Source organism: Anopheles moucheti, chromosome 3 (genome assembly GCF_943734755.1).
Source record: "Anopheles moucheti chromosome 3, idAnoMoucSN_F20_07, whole genome shotgun sequence".
Taxonomy (NCBI): Eukaryota; Metazoa; Arthropoda; class Insecta; order Diptera; family Culicidae; genus Anopheles; species Anopheles moucheti.
Window position 1 is genome coordinate 84,372,055 of NC_069141.1, and position 18,819 is coordinate 84,390,873.

The 18,819-nt window shown below is 44.3% G+C and overlaps 1 protein-coding gene and 1 long non-coding RNA gene across 4 annotated transcripts in view; one reads left to right on the forward strand and one right to left on the reverse strand.

Moving 5' to 3' along the window:
- Positions 1-13,624, reverse strand: part of LOC128302273 (sodium channel protein 60E) — a 25,904-nt gene extending 12,280 nt beyond the window's left edge. The window contains exons 1-23 of one of the 3 annotated variants that reach the window (XM_053039061.1): positions 13,548-13,624; positions 12,435-12,655; positions 12,258-12,364; positions 12,106-12,188; positions 11,925-12,016; positions 10,614-10,741; positions 9,059-9,193; positions 8,784-8,978; positions 8,601-8,714; positions 8,462-8,513; positions 7,934-8,103; positions 7,291-7,435; positions 7,097-7,185; positions 6,903-7,028; positions 6,664-6,834; positions 6,391-6,584; positions 6,212-6,314; positions 6,000-6,128; positions 4,580-4,591; positions 3,902-4,138; positions 3,776-3,838; positions 1,424-3,650; positions 1,146-1,320 (exon numbers count right to left, since the gene is read on the reverse strand). In XM_053039061.1, coding sequence (XP_052895021.1) covers positions 1,146-1,320; positions 1,424-3,650; positions 3,776-3,838; positions 3,902-4,138; positions 4,580-4,591; positions 6,000-6,128; positions 6,212-6,314; positions 6,391-6,584; positions 6,664-6,834; positions 6,903-7,028; positions 7,097-7,185; positions 7,291-7,435; positions 7,934-8,103; positions 8,462-8,513; positions 8,601-8,714; positions 8,784-8,978; positions 9,059-9,193; positions 10,614-10,741; positions 11,925-12,016; positions 12,106-12,188; positions 12,258-12,364; positions 12,435-12,655; positions 13,548-13,609 — 5,030 coding nt within the window. In that variant the 5' untranslated portion in view covers positions 13,610-13,624. Of the gene's footprint in view, positions 1-1,145; positions 1,321-1,423; positions 3,651-3,751; positions 4,139-4,579; positions 4,592-5,999; positions 6,129-6,211; positions 6,315-6,390; positions 6,585-6,663; positions 6,835-6,902; positions 7,029-7,096; positions 7,189-7,290; positions 7,565-7,933; positions 8,104-8,461; positions 8,715-8,783; positions 8,979-9,058; positions 9,194-10,613; positions 10,742-11,924; positions 12,017-12,105; positions 12,189-12,257; positions 12,365-12,434; positions 12,656-13,547 lie in introns of all 3 variants that reach the window. The other 2 variants (XM_053039060.1, XM_053039059.1) reach the window with 2 other exon arrangements.
- Positions 13,625-14,584: 960 nt separating this feature from the next.
- Positions 14,585-15,460, forward strand: LOC128302274 (uncharacterized). Its single transcript, XR_008287371.1, has 3 exons — positions 14,585-14,672; positions 15,059-15,132; positions 15,224-15,460. It is a non-coding gene; the product is annotated as an uncharacterized LOC128302274 (long non-coding RNA).
- The last annotated feature ends 3,359 nt before the right edge of the window (positions 15,461-18,819 follow it).

Sequence of the window (18,819 nt, forward strand, 5' to 3'; positions counted from 1 at the left end):
AAAATATATCCCGAATTAAATTATTTATTCATTTGTGGATCAAAAAGTTGTAAAAGTTTTCAATTGTCATTCAATGTTCGGTAAATTAAAATTTTGCTTAAATTTAAAAGCTTTTCAAATATTTCTAAATAATATATGTGCCTTATACACATATTTTACAATTTACAATATATACATGCATTGTACAAACATAAAAATGGATTATAAGATATATAAATTAAACTGAAAAGTAGATAAAAAGTAGCGTGTAAAAAAACAATTAAAACCCATGCAAGTAAAAACGATAATAGAAGAATTAAAAGACAAATGTTACATTAGTACACATTCTACAAAAGAGATAACAACAAAACATTCATCATGAGTACAGCAAATGGATGAAGAAGCTTCCGCACACACAGACACGCGCCCATCCACACATGCACACGCACAAACTCAAACACCCATCGCGTAATCCACTGCAAGCCATTTGTTCGTAACCAACAAACAGAAGGAAGAAGGTTAAGTGACGGTACCGTGCGAGTGAAATCGAAATGTGATGCACTGGAAAGGTATTCGGTAGCAAATCGATTTTTTCATTGATCGTACTCTGCACCCTCAATCAGATCAGAACATGCTCATACACTCGCACCGTGAGCTGGAAAAAAACATTAAGTAACATCCATGAACGAAAGTTTTGTTCGGTGCAAACGTGCACTGTTCCATCGAGCTTAAAGAAGAGTTTGAGAGAGATATAAAACAGAACGCACCGAAGTGGTACGATGAAAAGTGGAAACTTAACATAAAAATAAGGGCGAACAAATAACCTTCGAATGGAGAATAATTATTAAACATTGAACATAGAAATTACACACAACAAAAAAACCAAAACAGTAGTAAATGACGACAAACGACACAGTTTTGAATATGATTGAACAAGTGGTAAAGTGTTTTTAGTGTGTGGTATGCGTTGGGAAGATTGATTAGCATTCACGAATAAAAAGATTACACATTGAATAAATGAAGGGAAATCAAACACACGGACGAAAAGTGAGAAGAGACACACACACACAGAAGAAAAACACACACACAATCACATTCCGGGACCACTACGATCATCGAACATCGAAGGAGAGTGTAGTGGACCAGAATCGACGGACACTACTCACTTTTCGTAGCACTTTTGGGGAAAGCAATCTTGCGGAATTTTCGGTGCCTTACGTCGCCCGAAACTGGGGAAAGCCATTGGATCCTCGTAGACACCTTGCGAGTTCCGACGACCACCGACGGTGATGTCGTCCACGTAAGAAACCAGACAGTGCCAAGGCTTTCCCGCTAGATTCACTGAAAAGAAGGAATGTGACATGAGGACAGAGAGTGTGACAGAAAGAAATCCCGATTAAGAATTGGCTATAAATGTTCTAAGGCTCGCACTCTCTACACTCACGTGGGGCATCCGAGTCGTACGATTTGTAAGGCGTTCGCTTGGGTGTTACGTGCTGCGAGCTATCCTGCCTAGAAGTATCGCCGTATGTCACCGTTTTCTTTAACGGTGGTTTCTTCTCGGCTGTCTGCTCACTCGCCGCACCATCCGGTCCGGTAGGAATCGTTCCCGCCTCTTGACCGATAGTTCGCTGAAACTCCTGAATACTGATTCCGAGCTGTCGGGTACCTTCCATCAGTGCCTGATTCGTATTCTCCACACTGTAGCTACTTTTGAGCGACAAAGTTTCCAACCGATCCTTGGAGAGATTCTTTCGTGGTAGCTTCTCACTGGACACCTTCGGCAGTGGTTGGGCTTGATGTTCATCCTCGTCTTTCGACTCCTCAACGCGCTCGATCAAGCTTAACCGCTTGATACGATCGAAGCTGCTGTGAAAATCATTCTTGCGTCGAAACACGATCGGTATCGTGCTGATGTTTCCGGTCCCCAAGTTAACCCCGTTGGCACTTTGTGGGCTGTGCTCGTTGGACACGGTTCCGCTCGGTGCGAACGGTGCCTGAAGCTGATCGCATAGCTTCTTTATTTCGAACCCCATGTTGAACTCCTCGTCCGTGATGTTGCGCTGCTTCTCCAGGCTGCGCCTCTTCGAAGCCTCACTGCGCTGTTGTGCACTTCCGTCTGATTGATCGGTACCTCCACTACCATTGCTGCTTCCGCTACTACGATTACCACCGCCACCAGAGCCATGCACACCCGCCGTAACGGGGCCGGTACCTTCACCGCGATAGTTGCACACGGTGCTCGATTTAGGCCTGCGAAGCTTTACCACTTCCTCGAGTATTGGTGGCCTTACCGGACAACTATCGGAGTTACGACGCTCGCGCTCCGGCGATCCTTGATCCGTTTGCGACTGGCTACGTCCCAGCGACAGGGACTTCAAGCTCTTTAGCTCCGTCTCGAAGCTATGAATGATTTCGTCAAACTCGGACGTTTTCACCAGTGGTTCCTTGTCTTCGCTGTCCCTGCGCGACTGTAGACTCCCGTTGTCGATCGCGATCGTTGGACGCGCCGTGCCTGGATAGTGAGCATGGGCCTTATTATTGTCCATATTAGAGCTACTGATACTACCGCCACGTCGGCACTCGAGGGCCTGGAAGATGGAGTTCGAGATACTGCTCAAGTTCGACTTAAGACTTCCGTTCGAGATCTTGCGATCGGGCGAGTAGATCACATCATCTTTACGCGAATTCAACAACAAGCTCTCCGTGTCCGCATCAACAATCGCGCTGCTGAACCCAACCGTTTCGCTAAAATAGTTATTGCTGCCATCGATCTCATCGTTCAGAAATTGAAACAGCTCCTTCTGCTCGCAGTTCAGCAACTCATCCTTCAGATTCATCTGATTGATCAGCTCATCGTGGTCGATCGAGAGTGTGTTGAGCGAGTGATCCGACAGTCGATTTGCTGCGGCGATCGCCTTCCGCAGGCTGCTGCTCGTGCTCGGTGATCGTTGATGAGCGGACGCAACTCCACTGCCACCCATCAGCGGTGACTGCGTGACCGAGGGCCCGAGCGAGGGCGCCTGGCTGGTTCTATCGGCTACTAAAAAATGATTATCCTCACGTCTAGACACTACGGGCGTTGGCGTTTGTATGAGCGAAATGTTGCTGTTCCTCAGATACGTTGAGCCGGCGTTCAGCACCTCCTGTACGAGCGGAGAGTGACATTTGGCAGCCAGCGAGTTCGCAAGTGACGAGCTGGCACTGGACGTCTTGGACGAAATCTTGTCCAGCGACTTGCGGTAGCTGGGGGACCGGTTCAGCAGGGACTTCTGATACTGCAGGTATGCTTCGTCGTATGGCTGGGCTGTGTCGGCGATGTGTATCGATCGATCGTTCGGATCAAACTCGGAAGTTGGTAATGGTGGAAAGCTCCGCATTTCTCCGGACTCACCCGCCATTATTGGCCCAGGTTCGTCCTTGCTCTGCTGCGTGCCGAAACCGGAAGACATTTGATGTAGGATCTTGCGCTCCACCTCGGAAATCTGCTGCTGTTTTGGCGGAACGCCCGGGTGTGCCGATGGCTGCTGATGGTTGTCGTCCCGTGGTAACACTTGATCATCCATCTGGGACACCGTCTCCTGACTACCGGAGATCGTGCGCAGTGGCCGATCTTTCAGTGGAATGTCGTAACAAAAATCCGATCCAGACACGGGCCGATTAAGCGATTCCTGTGGAACAAAATCAAACACAGTTTAGATGGACGGTGGTGGGCACAACGTGCAAGAATACTAGGCATCCCAATAAACACCGATCACAGGCGCATGCTTACAACAACTTGAGGCTGATCCTCTACCTGATAGCTTTGGCTATAGATTGGTCCACCCGGGATGCGGTAGTCGACTGGTGGTACCAGCTCCTTTGGCAGGCTCATGTACTTCTGCTGCTGCTGCTGCTGCTGTTGCTGCTGCTGCAGCGGTACCGATTGCAGATCGGACGCCGGAAGTGTTTGCGAGGAAGGCAGCGGCTGCATCTCGAGCGTCGTTTGTTTGTGCTTCTTTTTCTCCTCGCGCTGCTTGATCACAATCTCGTTGACCAGCTGTTCCAGCTTGGTGTTGGCGTAGTTGTCATTCTTCTCCTTGTTGGCGTTACGCTTCTTGCGCACGATCGATCGTATGCGCTCGAAGCTGCGCGCCAATTTGGAGTCTTCGCCCACTTCCTTCACGATGGTTAGGCAGGATTAAGGAGTGGCAGGATCCAGCGTCGAAGAAATAAAACAAGTTTAGTGATACGTTTGCAGTTGGCAAATTTAAATCTTTTCAAACTGTTCTGTAACAATTACAGGTGCTAAACGTGCTTCTATAAAAATTCAGTATCTACATAACAAGGATGCAAAACTAGGCATATCACAACATTATTTACAAACTATTCTTAAAAGTATCTTCCATTCAATCAATTCATATTCAATGTACACGTAATCCTTCGCTGAATTACATAGTCAGAAAAGTATCAACTACCGGGGTAACTAAATTCCCTACAATTACTACTACAAAAAAGTCTGTGCTTTTCTACAATTTTGAGGTGTTTAGTGCTCGATGAAAGGCATCCTTTCGGTACCTCCCCAGCAGAAAAAAAACCGATAAAGAAATTTAGAATTTACCTGTTCGAAACTCTATTTCACATTGAAATCACAAAACACACACGCACGTACGGGATGGTTTGGCACGTGGATGCAAGAAGAAACGTGCACGCATACACAGTGACGAGAAATTGTACGGGTTGGATGTGTATGTGGGTGTGTGTGTAAGGTACAGAAGGATAACGCGTAGTTGGAAATAGTAGAAGTAGTGTTGTTTGTTGATGCGTTGTTGATGTCAGTACAGTACAGATAGCAGTTAGTAGAATGCAGTAGTTCGCAGAAGGTAGTGAGTGGAACACATTGCACAGTTAACACAACCAGCAGGCAACACACACAGGCAGTTTACGTGGATCGTGGACAGATAGGACAGGAAGTTTGGGTGTAGCAGTTTGATGGGCGCAGAAGAGAGTGATGATCCAATTGGCAGTGGGTTGGCGGTAGACAATTGACACGTGTTGGAAGGTTTTGCATTTGCATAGAAACGTGTGTAGTTGTGGTGTTTTTTTTTTTATTTTGTTTTTGTTCCAGATGCACAGCAAATGTATAAAACAGAGTTTGGTATTGTTTTGGTTTGTTTGGTTTGCAATATGCGGTTGTCGAACCGGGGGCCATCACAGGAAGGGGGAAGAAGTTGGTCGAGTAGTAGTTGATGATGGGGGTTGAATTTTGAAGAGAGGAGGAAAAAGATATATATACACACATAAATTTTTATACGTTCGATCGAATTTAGTACTTCATTCGGATGAGTGGATGAGAGCTGATGTGTTGACGGTAAGATGACTGTGAGGTTGGGTGGAAATTGGTGGTGTCGTGAAGTTCTAATACTCGTGTTGGAAATGCTTTAAGGAAAAGCATGTGTCCTCTGCAGTGCAATATTGGCAATGATGTCTTAATATATCGCAACAACAATGGATACGCAAATGTTTCAAAAAGTGTATTTTAAAATTCAGTCATTATCTTAATTATTTTTTTTCTGATTCTGATTTCTGCTGCTGATTGACACATGCCATATTGTATTTGTAGTAAACTAAAAATGATAGTCTACATGAAATTGAAACTTTTACTGGTGTCATTGGTGTATTGGCAGCGTTTTATTTGCATTGTGGTATTTTTTTTTCTGTGTATTTATTGTGTGATGCGATGGTTAATGAGATTATGGAAAGACGGGCGGTTTGAAACGATTTTATGATGCACCTATATGCACTATACATTCAGGGTACATACACTAAACACATACTCACACGTACACGCACACACACACGTACACACAAAATGAAATCTAAGGACACACAGCTAACCATACGCCTAATGAAGATGGATCAATGAACGAGCTGCTGATCGATGATACAACACACATCAACCAACCATCACAATGTATATGAAATGATGACCGAATGTCCTAACATCCCGACAATGCTTTGCGTAAGCGCCACGGTCTTACCTCCTTTTTCGACTTTAACTCCTCCGAATTGAAGCTGTTGAGCAACAAGGCCAAGAACAAGTTCAGTACCATAAAGTTGCCCATCACCAACGCCGGTAGGAAGATGGCAAAGCACGACGATGCTCCTTCCTATTTTTCGAAGGTAATAATTGGGTAAGATAATATCGTAGAACCGGAATCGATTTCATCCGTACGCAAGCAGCAATACATACCTCCTCCTCTGCTCGCATACAATCCCACAGGGGCTCAATCCACTCCCCGCAAAGAATACGAAAAATCATCATAAACGAATGAAAAAAATCATTAAAGTTCCATCTGGCACGAGGAAGAACGAGAAGAGCGGATTAGTTCAGGATACTCCCAACAGGTTTTTCTAACTCCATGAGCGTACCTTGGCACCGGGTCCGGTGCAAACTTGTCCGGAGTGTAATCCTTCGAGAACAACTGCATGCCGATAACAGCAAAAATATAGATAACAATCACCAACACGAAGGTAAGATTACCTAAAGCACCTATTGTCGATATGATAATACTTAGCAGGACCTTCATTGTGGTCCATGATTGTGCTAGTTTCAGTACCCGTAACTGTGAACGAAGTAGAATGAAGGTAACATTGGTATAGGAAGTATTAATAAAAATTGCCAGCGTGCGTCGCGAAACTTACCAATCTTAAACCTCGTAACACCGTCAGTCCCTCTATCAGCTCGAAGATCAGATCGAGCAGACTAACCGAGACGATGATCAGATCGAATATGTTCCAACCGCACAGGAAAAAATCCTTCGACAGTGCCATCACCTTCAGTATACATTCTAGAGTAAAAATGGATGTAAAAACCTGAAATTTCCCAATTGCATTGATTAGATCCTTGAAGCGAGTTGATCATATGATCGTTTACCACCAACCTTATTGCCAATATCCAACGCATCGCGCACGTTTGCGTTCATCCCGTGGTGTTCTAGTGCTAAAAACATTGTATTTAAAACAATACATAGTGTGATACCTAGCTCAAACAACGGATCTTTAACAATCTGTAACGAGGGAAAGATTCAAATACAATTCGTATGCGAAATGTTGCTGGAAGACCCACACATCTTACCTTATATAAACAATTTTGAAACTGCAACCATCCCTCATAATCGATGCAACATTGAACACAGCTATCACAATTTCTATCAGGAAGATCGTCTTCTCCATTTTTGAATGTTGGGAGCAGAATAAAAACAGCGAAACACAATCAGTGTAGCAAATCGGCTTCCATCCCCCTCCTAGCCCATCCGGCCTACCACTTACCTAGTACAACAATTTGAGATAAGTACTCCGGATGGAGACCGTACACGTTCTGCTGCTTGAGTTTCGCCAGATTTCCGTTACACTTTATTATCCTAACCTCCCTCGGGGACAGTGCGAGCGTGACGGGCGTCACTTCCCGCTGTTGCTGCTGATGCTGCTGCAGCGGTAACGACAGCTGGGACTGTGGTAACGGTTGCTGTACCACGGAAGGCGGAGGTTGCTGTTGAGCTAACTGGGACATCGGGTGTACCGGATGCCCGTGCAGCTTGTGATGCTGCCGCGTTGAAGCCGTGCAATTAAAGAGCATTCATGCAGCGCATGTCGGATGAAATATTTAGTATGTTTAAACGGGTTGAATATGGTGTACGCTCAGGACGTGGTGTGTGCGGTATCCCATGTATCCCAAGCATGGTACAATTTTAAAAACAAAAGGGCTATGATGTATGCACCATGGGCCGAGGTTGCTCATCATTAACACACAAAGTCTCAAAACACCCCCGCGGGTAAATAAAGAACGGTTAGCGATGAATGTACGGATAAGGGTTCAGAATGTGGAGCGTAGGAATGTAAGGATGTGTGAAAAATGATTTCACTCCCGAGGATAAGACGGGCCCGAGGAATGGAGATGGTTGGTCCTGTTTGCTATTTCCCTGCTACTGACCTGCTCGCCCGGGTCACCGGTCACGTCCTGTTCCTCGTGATCGTCCACCACGCCGGAATCATCCAGCGATGACTCCCGGTTAACGCCGCCTTCGCTCGCATTCGAACTTCCCTGCCGGCTGGACAGTAATAGCTGACCCCGATAGTTAGGTCCTGTGGGGGAAATGAACGGATAAGATTGCTTCACAGGTTGTTTCCCTAGGTCAAGGAGTATTCTTCGTGAGATAAATCAAACCAAAAAGTAGAGTGAGTTATTCCACTGGAAGATTTTTACTTCTCACGACGAATGAACTTCATTTCTGTTCGAAGATTGATGTTCTTATTAATGATGATTGATTGAAGTTCTTATCAAATAAAGAGCTTCGGGTTCTACGTTCCCGCTGCGTAGTTCTTGCATCGTTTTGTAATCCACCGATCACGTCGGTTCGAGAAATGTTATCGGGTAAAATATATTGCTCCATTTCCAAAGGAAGATAAACTAAGGCAAAACGTCAAGGACATTTATACCCACCCAAAGGATGTAACGTGTTATTATTTTGCTGCTGCTGCTGCTGCTGCTGTTGCTGTTGCGGCTGTTGAGCTTGCTGTTGATGTTGCTGCTGTTGCAGCTGGGGTTGGGGTTGCTGCTGTGGCTGGGGTTGCTGCTGAACGGGAGGTCCCACCGTTAGGATGCCCTTTGCCCTTTGCACCGCCAGCGCCTGGGGCCGCACAATACTGTGCCGTGGGCTGGGAGTCGGACTTGGCGTTACCGAGCGGCTCTTACTCTGCAAAATGCAACACATAGAGGCGAAGATTAAGTCACCCGCGGCGCCGAAAAAACGGACTCTGCTCACATGATTGTTCCCGTTGCCCTCCTTGCCCTTTTTCCTTCGGCGGGTCTTTTTGCGCGAGTAGGACGCAAGCAGGACACCCTTCCGTGCGTCAATCTTTTTGCGTTGCTGCTTGCTGAGCTGCTTCACATTCAGACTGGCCGGATCGAAGCTAAACGTTGAATCGTCTCGATGATCGATCAGATCCTTGCGCCGTTCCTGTTGATTGCACGTGCATTAAAGGCATGAACATTCGGATTTTTCGGTCGGAAAAATGTGACACTAGTGCCGGTGTTTACCTCCTGCGTAATCTCGGCTTCCTCTTCGTAGCTCAACGCCACGACGGCCAGCATCAGATTAATCAAGTAGAAGGAACCAAAAAACACAACCACCGTAAAAAAGGACACGCTCATAGGGCCGCACGTTGCCAGGACCTGGAGAGTGTGAGAAAACAGGAGAAAAAAAAACGAAATTACAACGAATTATGAGAGCAATGTGTAAAGCTCGCGTCAGTAAAATTGCTGCCTTTATTGGTGGCTCCGTCGAGCAGCCCGCCCGCCCTAATTCTATAAACCACTACCAGCTGCTTCAACATCGATGATTAAGGCATTCGGTTTTCCATCTGCCGAAAGTCGGCATCTGAAGCAGCGAAAAGAAAACATTCCCCATCAACCAGCAACACAATTGATGTGGAAAAGAAAATAAAAGAATCGTGTGATTGTGCGATGTTAAAAGCAAACTCGAATACGAAAAGTTGAACACAGCCAAAAGATTAATGGTGCTTTGCAAGACGGGCAAGCAAACGGGAAGTGCCAGGCGGGAGACAAATTGCTTCTACACACAATCCGTATACCGCCGAAGCCCAGATGAAGGATGACTTTGCAAAGGACAGCGAGAAAGAAACGGGAGCGAAGGAAAAAATCGCACAACTCCACACATTGAATGTTTTGCAAATTTTTATTTGTTTAAATCGGATCCCGCATTTTGTGGTACGTTTAAATGAGTTCCAAACAACAAAAAAAAAACAACACCAAACCACCCAAGTCCGCCCGAGGGGGGTTGGGAAATGTAAAATAAAACAACTCAGGTGCCGAGTTAAGCTGCGGATCCGGGTGGCTGTGGGTGGGCGCGTGTTGATGCATTGAGTGAAATAAATTTCACCCCCGGGAATCGATCATCCGTTTTGGTGCGGGATTTAGCTTTTTATCCTTGCTGCGGCGACGGTGCCGCGCAACAATGCCTTCGTTAGGCCGATTTATTTAGCTACGTGTGGCTCCAATGCGCCACTGCAGAAATGCTACCCAAAGGGAAGGCTTTGCTTACAAATTTGTTAGATAACATTTCCTATGATTAAGGTAAATGGGCACATTTGTGTACTCTAAATTGCCCCTAGTAAAAACTAGGAAAATCCTTTCACGTGTGATTTGTTCGTGGATGGAGGGTTTAATGAAGTTTTATTATTTTAAATATGCTAACCGATTCACCAGCATCGGTCTCCACACGACAGAACCGGTCCAAAATCCCATCCGGACCAATCACCCCGTACGCGCAACACTCACTATTCCGCTACGGATAAATAAATTCAAACGGTCAGCCAGAAACGACGGAGGCCTACACCTTTTCCGGTTGCTGTGCCGATAAAGAAGAATATATTTATATAACAGACAATAATATAATATTTAAATACTAATTTGAAACCACCTGAAACCGCGTTAAAGAGTTGAAAAGACCAAACCAAAGAATTTAAGTTGAATTGGCCCACTAAATTCAAAACCAAATAGCTTAGCCGAGATTTAAGTAATAGATAATTATTTTTACAAACTTACACACGCTTTAGTCCTTTTACGCACTTACCATATTATATACATTCTCCCAGTAGTCGAGCGTGATCAGCTGGAAGGTGGTCAGCATCGACCACATAAAGTTGTCAAAGTTTGTGTAGCCGTGGTTAGGATTCTCTCCAATGCAGAGGCACGTGTACTCTGGGGAGGACAAAAAAGAAAGGCGGGATGTACAAATATAGATACAAATCGCACATTTGTCGGTGAGCAACCTTCACATCTCGATAAGGATACCGCAACCGGATAAGCGATAACTGCTGTACAACGAAAGGCTAATGGATTATGTAAAGCTCTGTACCGTATGCATAATGCGCCCTGCTTTGCAAACGGCTGGGGTGCAGTACATTGCATCCATCTAATCACACAATAGGTGCGCACAGGTACGAGACAAAAAGGAACTATGCTCCAGGGACCATCAATGCAGCGTTACTGTCGTTGGGTGGACTACCCACTCGGTACGCCGGCTTTCCCTTCGCTTGTCGAAACAAATTTTCAATAAATAATCGTAAACATTCATTCGATGCAATGAGCTGGCCCGGATAAAAGACGTGCTGCATGCATCGTTCGATCGGACCTGATTCAATCACCGAGTACGGTTGGTGTGGCTTGATGAAAGGCGAACAGGCGCTAGAGGACCTGGTACCGGGGATTAGCTGCATGAAGCACACGATGGAACGACATCTAACCATGGTGCCAAAATGTCAATTCCGAAGATCCGTTTACCATATGCTACGGTTCGAAAGGAAGGAAGCCTGGTGGGGCATGGTTTACTGATGCATACGAACGGCAAGCGATTTATTTGTCCACTGAGAAGCTGAGGATACCGTACGTCGCCTGACGTTGTGGAGAGCCTGCGCAACCAGAAGCACACGCGTGTATGTTTTGCATTTTCAATCTTTCTTCATTCAACGCGACAGTTTGCGGGTGCAGGATGGAATGGCAAATCTTGCGTTGCATCACATTTCCCGCTGCAGAGGAGTTGTCAATGCCGAACGAACGCCAGCCACACTCAGGGGCGAATTAGAGTATTGATTGATTTCATTACGATGTTAAAATGCCCTAGAGGGAATGGGTAAATAGGTAGCCTTACGGATTGTAACTCAATTTTATATTAGAAGCGACCTTGAAGCTTTGACCTTTTATTTAGGAAGGTAAAGTTCTTAATTAATCGAACGGTGCTAATTCCATCTGAGGAGGTCCAGAAGAATATTCTGGATTCTACAAGAAAACTGTTAATTATTATGGTTGGATCCATACTCCATCATGCTGTACTTCATATAAAATCATTCTACTTTCTTGCACTTCAACTATTCCAGGCACTTACCTGGTGGACAATGGCGTGCTCCAGTCAGATTTCCGCACAGCATCGGCATATCCTCTTCGTCATGGATCCAATTCTGCGTATCATTTACCCACCTGTTTCCGGACAGGACATACCCAAGCAAGAACACATTCTCATCAATATCAAATGGACAGAATCTTAACTAACGTCAAATATTACTCACATGTGCCATTCCTCGTGGGTAACGTTCGTCCAGTCGCTTGGAAGATTTTTGACACACTTGTTTCGCAGCTCGCCCATATACACCTGGGGAAATAAAGGACACCGTGCGACAATCACAATCAATTAACCGAAGTCTAGTCTAATGCGGCTTACCTGCAGAGCGAACAAAGCGAACACCATCAGGCAGAAGATGGTCAACGTCATGACCTCCGCTAGCTGCTTGAAGGAATGTAGCAGCGCGTTGATGATAGTTTTCAAACCTGAAGGACACAAAGAATCCCAACAAAAATGTATTATATTACGAAGACGCCCACTTACGACTACACCTACCGGGCATTATTGAGACCGTCTTGAGCGCTCGCAGGACACGAAACGTTCGCAAGCCGGCCAGATTGCCGACATCTAAGGCTATCGTTGCGTAACCGCTGGTTATCACTACAAAATCCAGCCAGTTCCATGGATTGCGTAAATATGTATACTTATTTAGTATAAAACCCTTAGCTATCATTTTGATTATCATCTCGGATGTGTAAATTGCTAAAAATATATACCTGAAACGAAAATGGGAAGGTTCCAGATGATCGATTGCTACTTGTTGAAGAAGACACGGTAGGGAGATGCTTGCATAACTTGGCTGCGAGTCTTTATGTGCATCAAGATCAGTTCGTAATCAAGTTCGGACATTGTACTCAGCGATATCCATCGACGCCCATGATAACGCCAGACAACTGGGGCAGTTCTTTCTCGGGTGAATGAAACATGAGCACACGAAATACACGGTGCAGTGTATCAAGAGTAATAGCAGCCATAAAAATAAATTCGAAGCACGTTTCGCTTTCACAAGTTTCTACTTAGCTCCCTGTCCCCGGTCGGATGGCACGCCGCATCAGAACGTAGACGCGTACGTAGCTGACGTACAAGATTCTTGAAATGGGTACGCGCGAATTGGGAATGCATGCAATCATTTCCCTTCTTTATGGTCTTGACAAAGTAATTTCAAGTTGCCGACAAGACATTCTTCAATGCTTCAATGTCCGACGGACGACAAAGCACCGGGAACGTGGATGTACGGCTAAATAATAATGTCCCAGAGATCAAGCAAGTGTACAAAAGTAAATCCAGCGTACGAAGAGCTTGAAACTCCATTAAAATGATTTTCAGCATTGAAGATGAAATGGTCCTGATGAGCTTTTACGAAGAGGGGGAGCCATTCAAAGCTTTTTAATATTGCAATTCATAAAATTTCTAATAAAACTGGCTGGTCGGTGACATTGTGCACAGTTGGGCGATGTGTCCGCGACGGTGAAACCCATAATACATTTTACTGACCACCCAAATGCAAGGGTGAAAAGCGATTGTCCAAGATATAGCCAGTGCAATTCATCTCCCAGTATTCCGTGACACATTAGAACACAAAGGAAAAGGTTTGGTTGCTTCTCTTACTCTGCTTCCTCGATCGTTTCCGACATTGCTAGGAAGATGCAGTTGAACAGAATGGTGGCCATGACGAAGTAGTCAAAAAACTGATTGGTCGCCAAGTAGACGCAGGCACGTCGGGTCGGGCTCCACGGGGTGAAACAGAACAAACTTTTCGTGCCCGTGAACCGATGGATGTAGTTCTTCCGAAAGCGCTTCGATACCACGCAGAAGGTCTGGAACGGTAATGAAGGAGAGGAAAGTAGGTTAAATATTTGCAGTAACAGTTTTATAACAAATATGCACAAATATATACGATTTAGTCCAACATAAAGAGCTAACATGTTGCATAGTATAGCGAGAACCAGCAGGAATAGAAAGTTATAGGAATAGAATAGATAGGAAAATAGTCCCTAAAGTCTATTGCGTAACAGAACAATTAATCATGGAATTAAACATAGATTCGTGTGTATTTATGATAAAAAAATTAAAAGAAAATTGGAAAAATATATGGCCAAAAAGCTGCAGCGCAATCGTTCATTGTGAAACGTTCCCGTTTCGCCCACTGCGCATGTCAAATTTTCGCCGGAACACGGCGTTCTGTTCGCTCCAGCTGTCAAGCACCTGGTGGAACTTCCGGAAACGGAACGAAAAAAGAGGTTTCTAGTGGTGGGCTGCTTCTGTTCACGATATTTAATGAAGAAAACAAAAAATTATTGTACATTGGAGTAGCAATTTATGTTCCGTGAATCCAACCAAATTGCCATATTTGATACGATTTAGTTTTGTCAAAGAGTTATAGCCTAGCCGGTTGTAAAACAATAAAACAAATCAATGAAAGCTACAACTTCACCATTTCATAAACATTTTCTACTCTGCAATAAAACCATTTGCATAATTTTTGTTTGGTAGACAAGATAAAAATTAAATTCATCCAAAATATGCGTGCCACCACTCATTCGGAGCGGATGAACTCTCGGAACCAACGTTCTCAGAACTACAGATCCGAAGTTTACACACGTGGTTCCAAGGATCGAACTGACAGCAAAGCCTACATGGGCGACATCCGCTCGCAAACTTCCTCTTTCATCTAATCAATTCGTGCGGTGTAGACGTGATTCCGTCTTTGCTGCCGTGAAAATGAGAGCCAAGGTATAGATTGTTCCATTGTACTTGTGTTATTTCGGTGCAAAATTGTGTAGATTGTGAAGAGCTTTCTCCATTATTACAGTCGTGTGATCATTTGAGCGATAATTCATAGTGAAAATGTTGTTCTCTAACTAGGCGTATTGTGGGCAAGCACATGTGTCTCTTTGACTACGGTGTTAGCTATTTCCAAACTACCCTTGCTCAGATATTGTAAATTGTCTTTTTTAATGTGTTGAATAGTGAGGTGTACCAATATTTCTCTTTACCACCACAAATAATGTAGAAAATTCTTCAAATCAGAACGAAAGCCGCACCTTCTTGTGTCTTCAGTGGGATTCGTGCAACTGCAGCACTGTTCTAACACCCGGTCTTCCTTTTTTTCTCCACAGTGGCGTAAGAAGCGTATGCGGAGGTTGAAGCGTAAGCGCAGGAAGATGCGTGCGAGATCCAAGTAAACCCCCGGGTAAGGAATCGTTCACACTGAAAATTCGCGCTAGTTCAAAGCCAAGCAACGCTGATACTGATTTTATATTGTTTGCTTCTTTCCCATATAGCCGGTACTCCCTTCTACCGATAAGCTGTGCGGAGGACCTCGATCACCGTAGATATCGCACCAGGGTGGCATCATTCCAGACACCGCTTTGGATGGTGAAGCTTTTCATCATTCTTGCAGTGTGTTTGCTTGAACAGTTTACATTTGGAATTATAACAATCCAAATAAAAGCCGTGAGGAGCGGACAATGTGCTTCCGGGGACGATGGATCCGGTCGAACACTGAATAACTCTTAAAATGATTGTTTATGTGTTTCTGATTCTAGCGGGGAAGGTGTGAAAGAAACTTTTTAATCGGATTCGCTTGCCGCATATGTGGGTTCAAGAATTTCAATAGGTGGAAAGTGATATTAACCTAGCATTGTTGTGGCACCGTGTGGAAAATAGGAGGAACAGTAAGGGTAATTTCCAAAGTATTTTCGGAATGAAACAATCACCGAATTAACATAGATTCATAATTTCGATCGAGGGCCACGTAGGTTTTGCTGCCGCTTAGACTGCAGACAGAAGGATGGCACCTTTTCCAGTGTAGGGTTCGTTTTGACTTCTGCTGAATGATCGGTAGCACGGGTATGAAATTAGGTTTAAAAATTCTTTTGAGGGTAAGAGATGTCTGCTACCATTTACTGGTTAGAAGTCCACGTGTTCAGCAACAGTTTCTGTTGTAATCCATAAAATACTCGGGGACTGATTCAGTATTCAAACTGCCAACTAGCTCTGGAGGGTCTGGTCTGGTAACAGCTTGATATAGCTGAAACGACGGAAGTACAGAAACCTAGTTACGCTTGCCTGGTTCCGGGTAGGGCCTGACCGTGTCAATCTCACCGGATGGCTAAACCCGGCGTAAATTCCATTTAGGTCGTCAATATAGACAGAGAGCATTGCTGGGGTAGGCTCATATTGAGCCTCAAGTGATGGCGTTGACGCGTCCCTCAAAAAGGACGGGAACTTGACGGTCATCGACGCAGCAGTTAGCTACCACGGTTGTAAATACATTCATGTTTATACCAAATTCACGAAGTTCGCGATGTACGGAAAAATCATAAACGCATAAGCAGCAAACACATGCTAAATAACGCCCCATGTATGAAAATGATGCATCACGGCCTAGCGATTACTGCTATGCTCCCACACGTGAATCCATGTTAGGTGTGGAAGCGACCGTTAATATTGATCAAGCACGATGACAATAATATCGTGCACGTTGATACCTTTTTTCCAGTTCAGTTTCTATCCGCAACACATTTATCAAAAAGCTACATATTTGTGTTGTTGCTTCTTTGTTGGCTGCCTCGAGATTTTTGTAGGTGGACAAAACTTCAACACACAACATGCTTTTTTTAACAGTTCGGTATAATGAAATACACACACGCCAGTACAACCACTAGCTGAGGCTGAATTAATTTCACCGAACTCCATTTCGCGCCGGTCAAGTATCTTAATTTGCACTTCATTAATATTGACATAGTCTTAATGCTTCGGCAGATCGATAACACGTGCGAGGGAGAATTATCTTGCCTGCAGATGCTACTGTTGAGCTTTTGCTTTGAAACCGAATTAATGTCTCACTGTGTGCGCAGCGACAAGATGGTATCGACATTGGCTCCATTTCCTGTACATCTTAAGAGCGCCACTTGTCTTGTGCGAACTTCCAATGGAGGGGAGTAGATCTCGTTTTTGCAGTAAGAGGAAAACGAAATACCGGATATGAATGAGAAAATGAGAATGAGAAGATCCTCTTTCCAGCGGTATCTCCCGCAGGATATTAACCTCCGTCTCGCTTGCTTGCTGGTGGGTAATTATCCATATCACTGGCACCCAGCTGTTGCTGTTGCTTTAATCACCTACAGCTTTTGAAGACCGATTGTACTTCTCGACATATCGTGAGGAAAGGAAATGACGCATGGTTCTATTACTGACTAGAAACGGATGAGATGAGCACACCATCCCCCACCAAATAAGCATATTATTACCCACCATATTTGTTTAGGGCGTTACTGGGAAAGTCGTATTCTGGTACACAACTACAGAAAGGAGGTTGATTCTTTCCTGATCGAAGGAAGTGCTTATCCTTGTATCGTTTCTTGGTGGTTTGTCTAGATTATGATTCGTTCTTAGCAATCGAAGTCATACAACAAAGCCACGAAAGCCAACAAGTGACACCGCACGAGGAGAGATGCTTGCCGGCATGTTATCGATTTTATCAATTAATTTCCTTACATGGCTTCCGGCAAGATTTAAGCGAAACAATAAACCACAATCAGAATCTCATCCATCATTGTCAGTGATTAGACGGCTGCAAGTTGAGCTTTAGCACAGAAATACAAGTCATTGTATTCTACTTTAGCAATAGAACAAAATGGAACTTTCCAAATGTAAAAGTTTTCTTTTCAGACAACGTTTTTGTTTTATTTATTTACTTTACGTTTCATGAAACTCACTCCACTCCTCACGTGGAGAACTCACGTGAAAAACTCACGTTTCAGAGAGCTCCACTCCGCAATCAAGTGGAAGCAGCGGCGGATCAAACGGTACGCGAAGTAGGCGGTCGCCTAGGACCTCGTCGTGTTGGGGGCTCCACACAATTTGTACCGATTATGCGATTTTTTGGAAATTTAACAGCAGCGATAATTTATAGCACAAAATCTAATTAAAAAGGTACAAAATTGATCGAAAATATCCTTGTGTTTAATATATCCTTGGTTATTCAAAACATTTGTTTCTATTTGACTAGCTATATCGGCCCGGTCACACGGCTACGCACGAGAAGTATGCAGTTTACTCAAACTCCTTCTTCTTGATCGACCCGATATCCTCAGGATGTTGAAGCCTACTATTTCAGACTTTTTTTTACTTTATTTACCCGTAGGATAGTCAGTGCTGCGTACGGAGGTTTGGTGGTCCAAACGAAATTTTTCCGTGGTCCTGTCTTTTGCAGGAATCCTTATATTCCCTTTCACTTCAACCTATTGATGTATACTATTTCTTGAACGGGATTTTCTACCTCAAGAATTTCATATTTTCCATCTGTTTGTAAATGATCCTACCGTTAGATGCTAGCAATAGAAACCATGCTTGTTTTCACCATGCTTTGTTTTGAATAAAATCATATCGTAATCATTGGAACTCTTCCTTCTTTGAAGAGAGTTGACAAAATGCTGACAAATTCGTTAAGTGACAAAATAAGCTTGTCCACTGAGGAAAACCACTATACTGTTGCCGCGCACACAATTGTTTTCGGATTTCCGATACCAGGAGAGCATGTTTTTCCAGAGGTGACATCTGCAGCTTGGGACAAACTTGCCCATCACAATTGCTATTGCATACTATCAAACACGTGAGAACGATCGCTAATAAGTAATATCAATAAAACGGAAAGCATCCTTCATTTCGCTCAAACTTTCTGTCGGCTGGTACGAAATTCCATACAAAACCAGCTGTTTTCAGATTTCCGATACCAGGAAAGCACGCACGGAACAGGTAGCACCTTGTACATCAATTTTGCTCGAAACCGCCGAAAGGTATGCAATCTTTAAACACTAACTTTCCATACAAACCAGCTGTTCTCAGATTTCCGATACCAGGAGAGCATGTACTT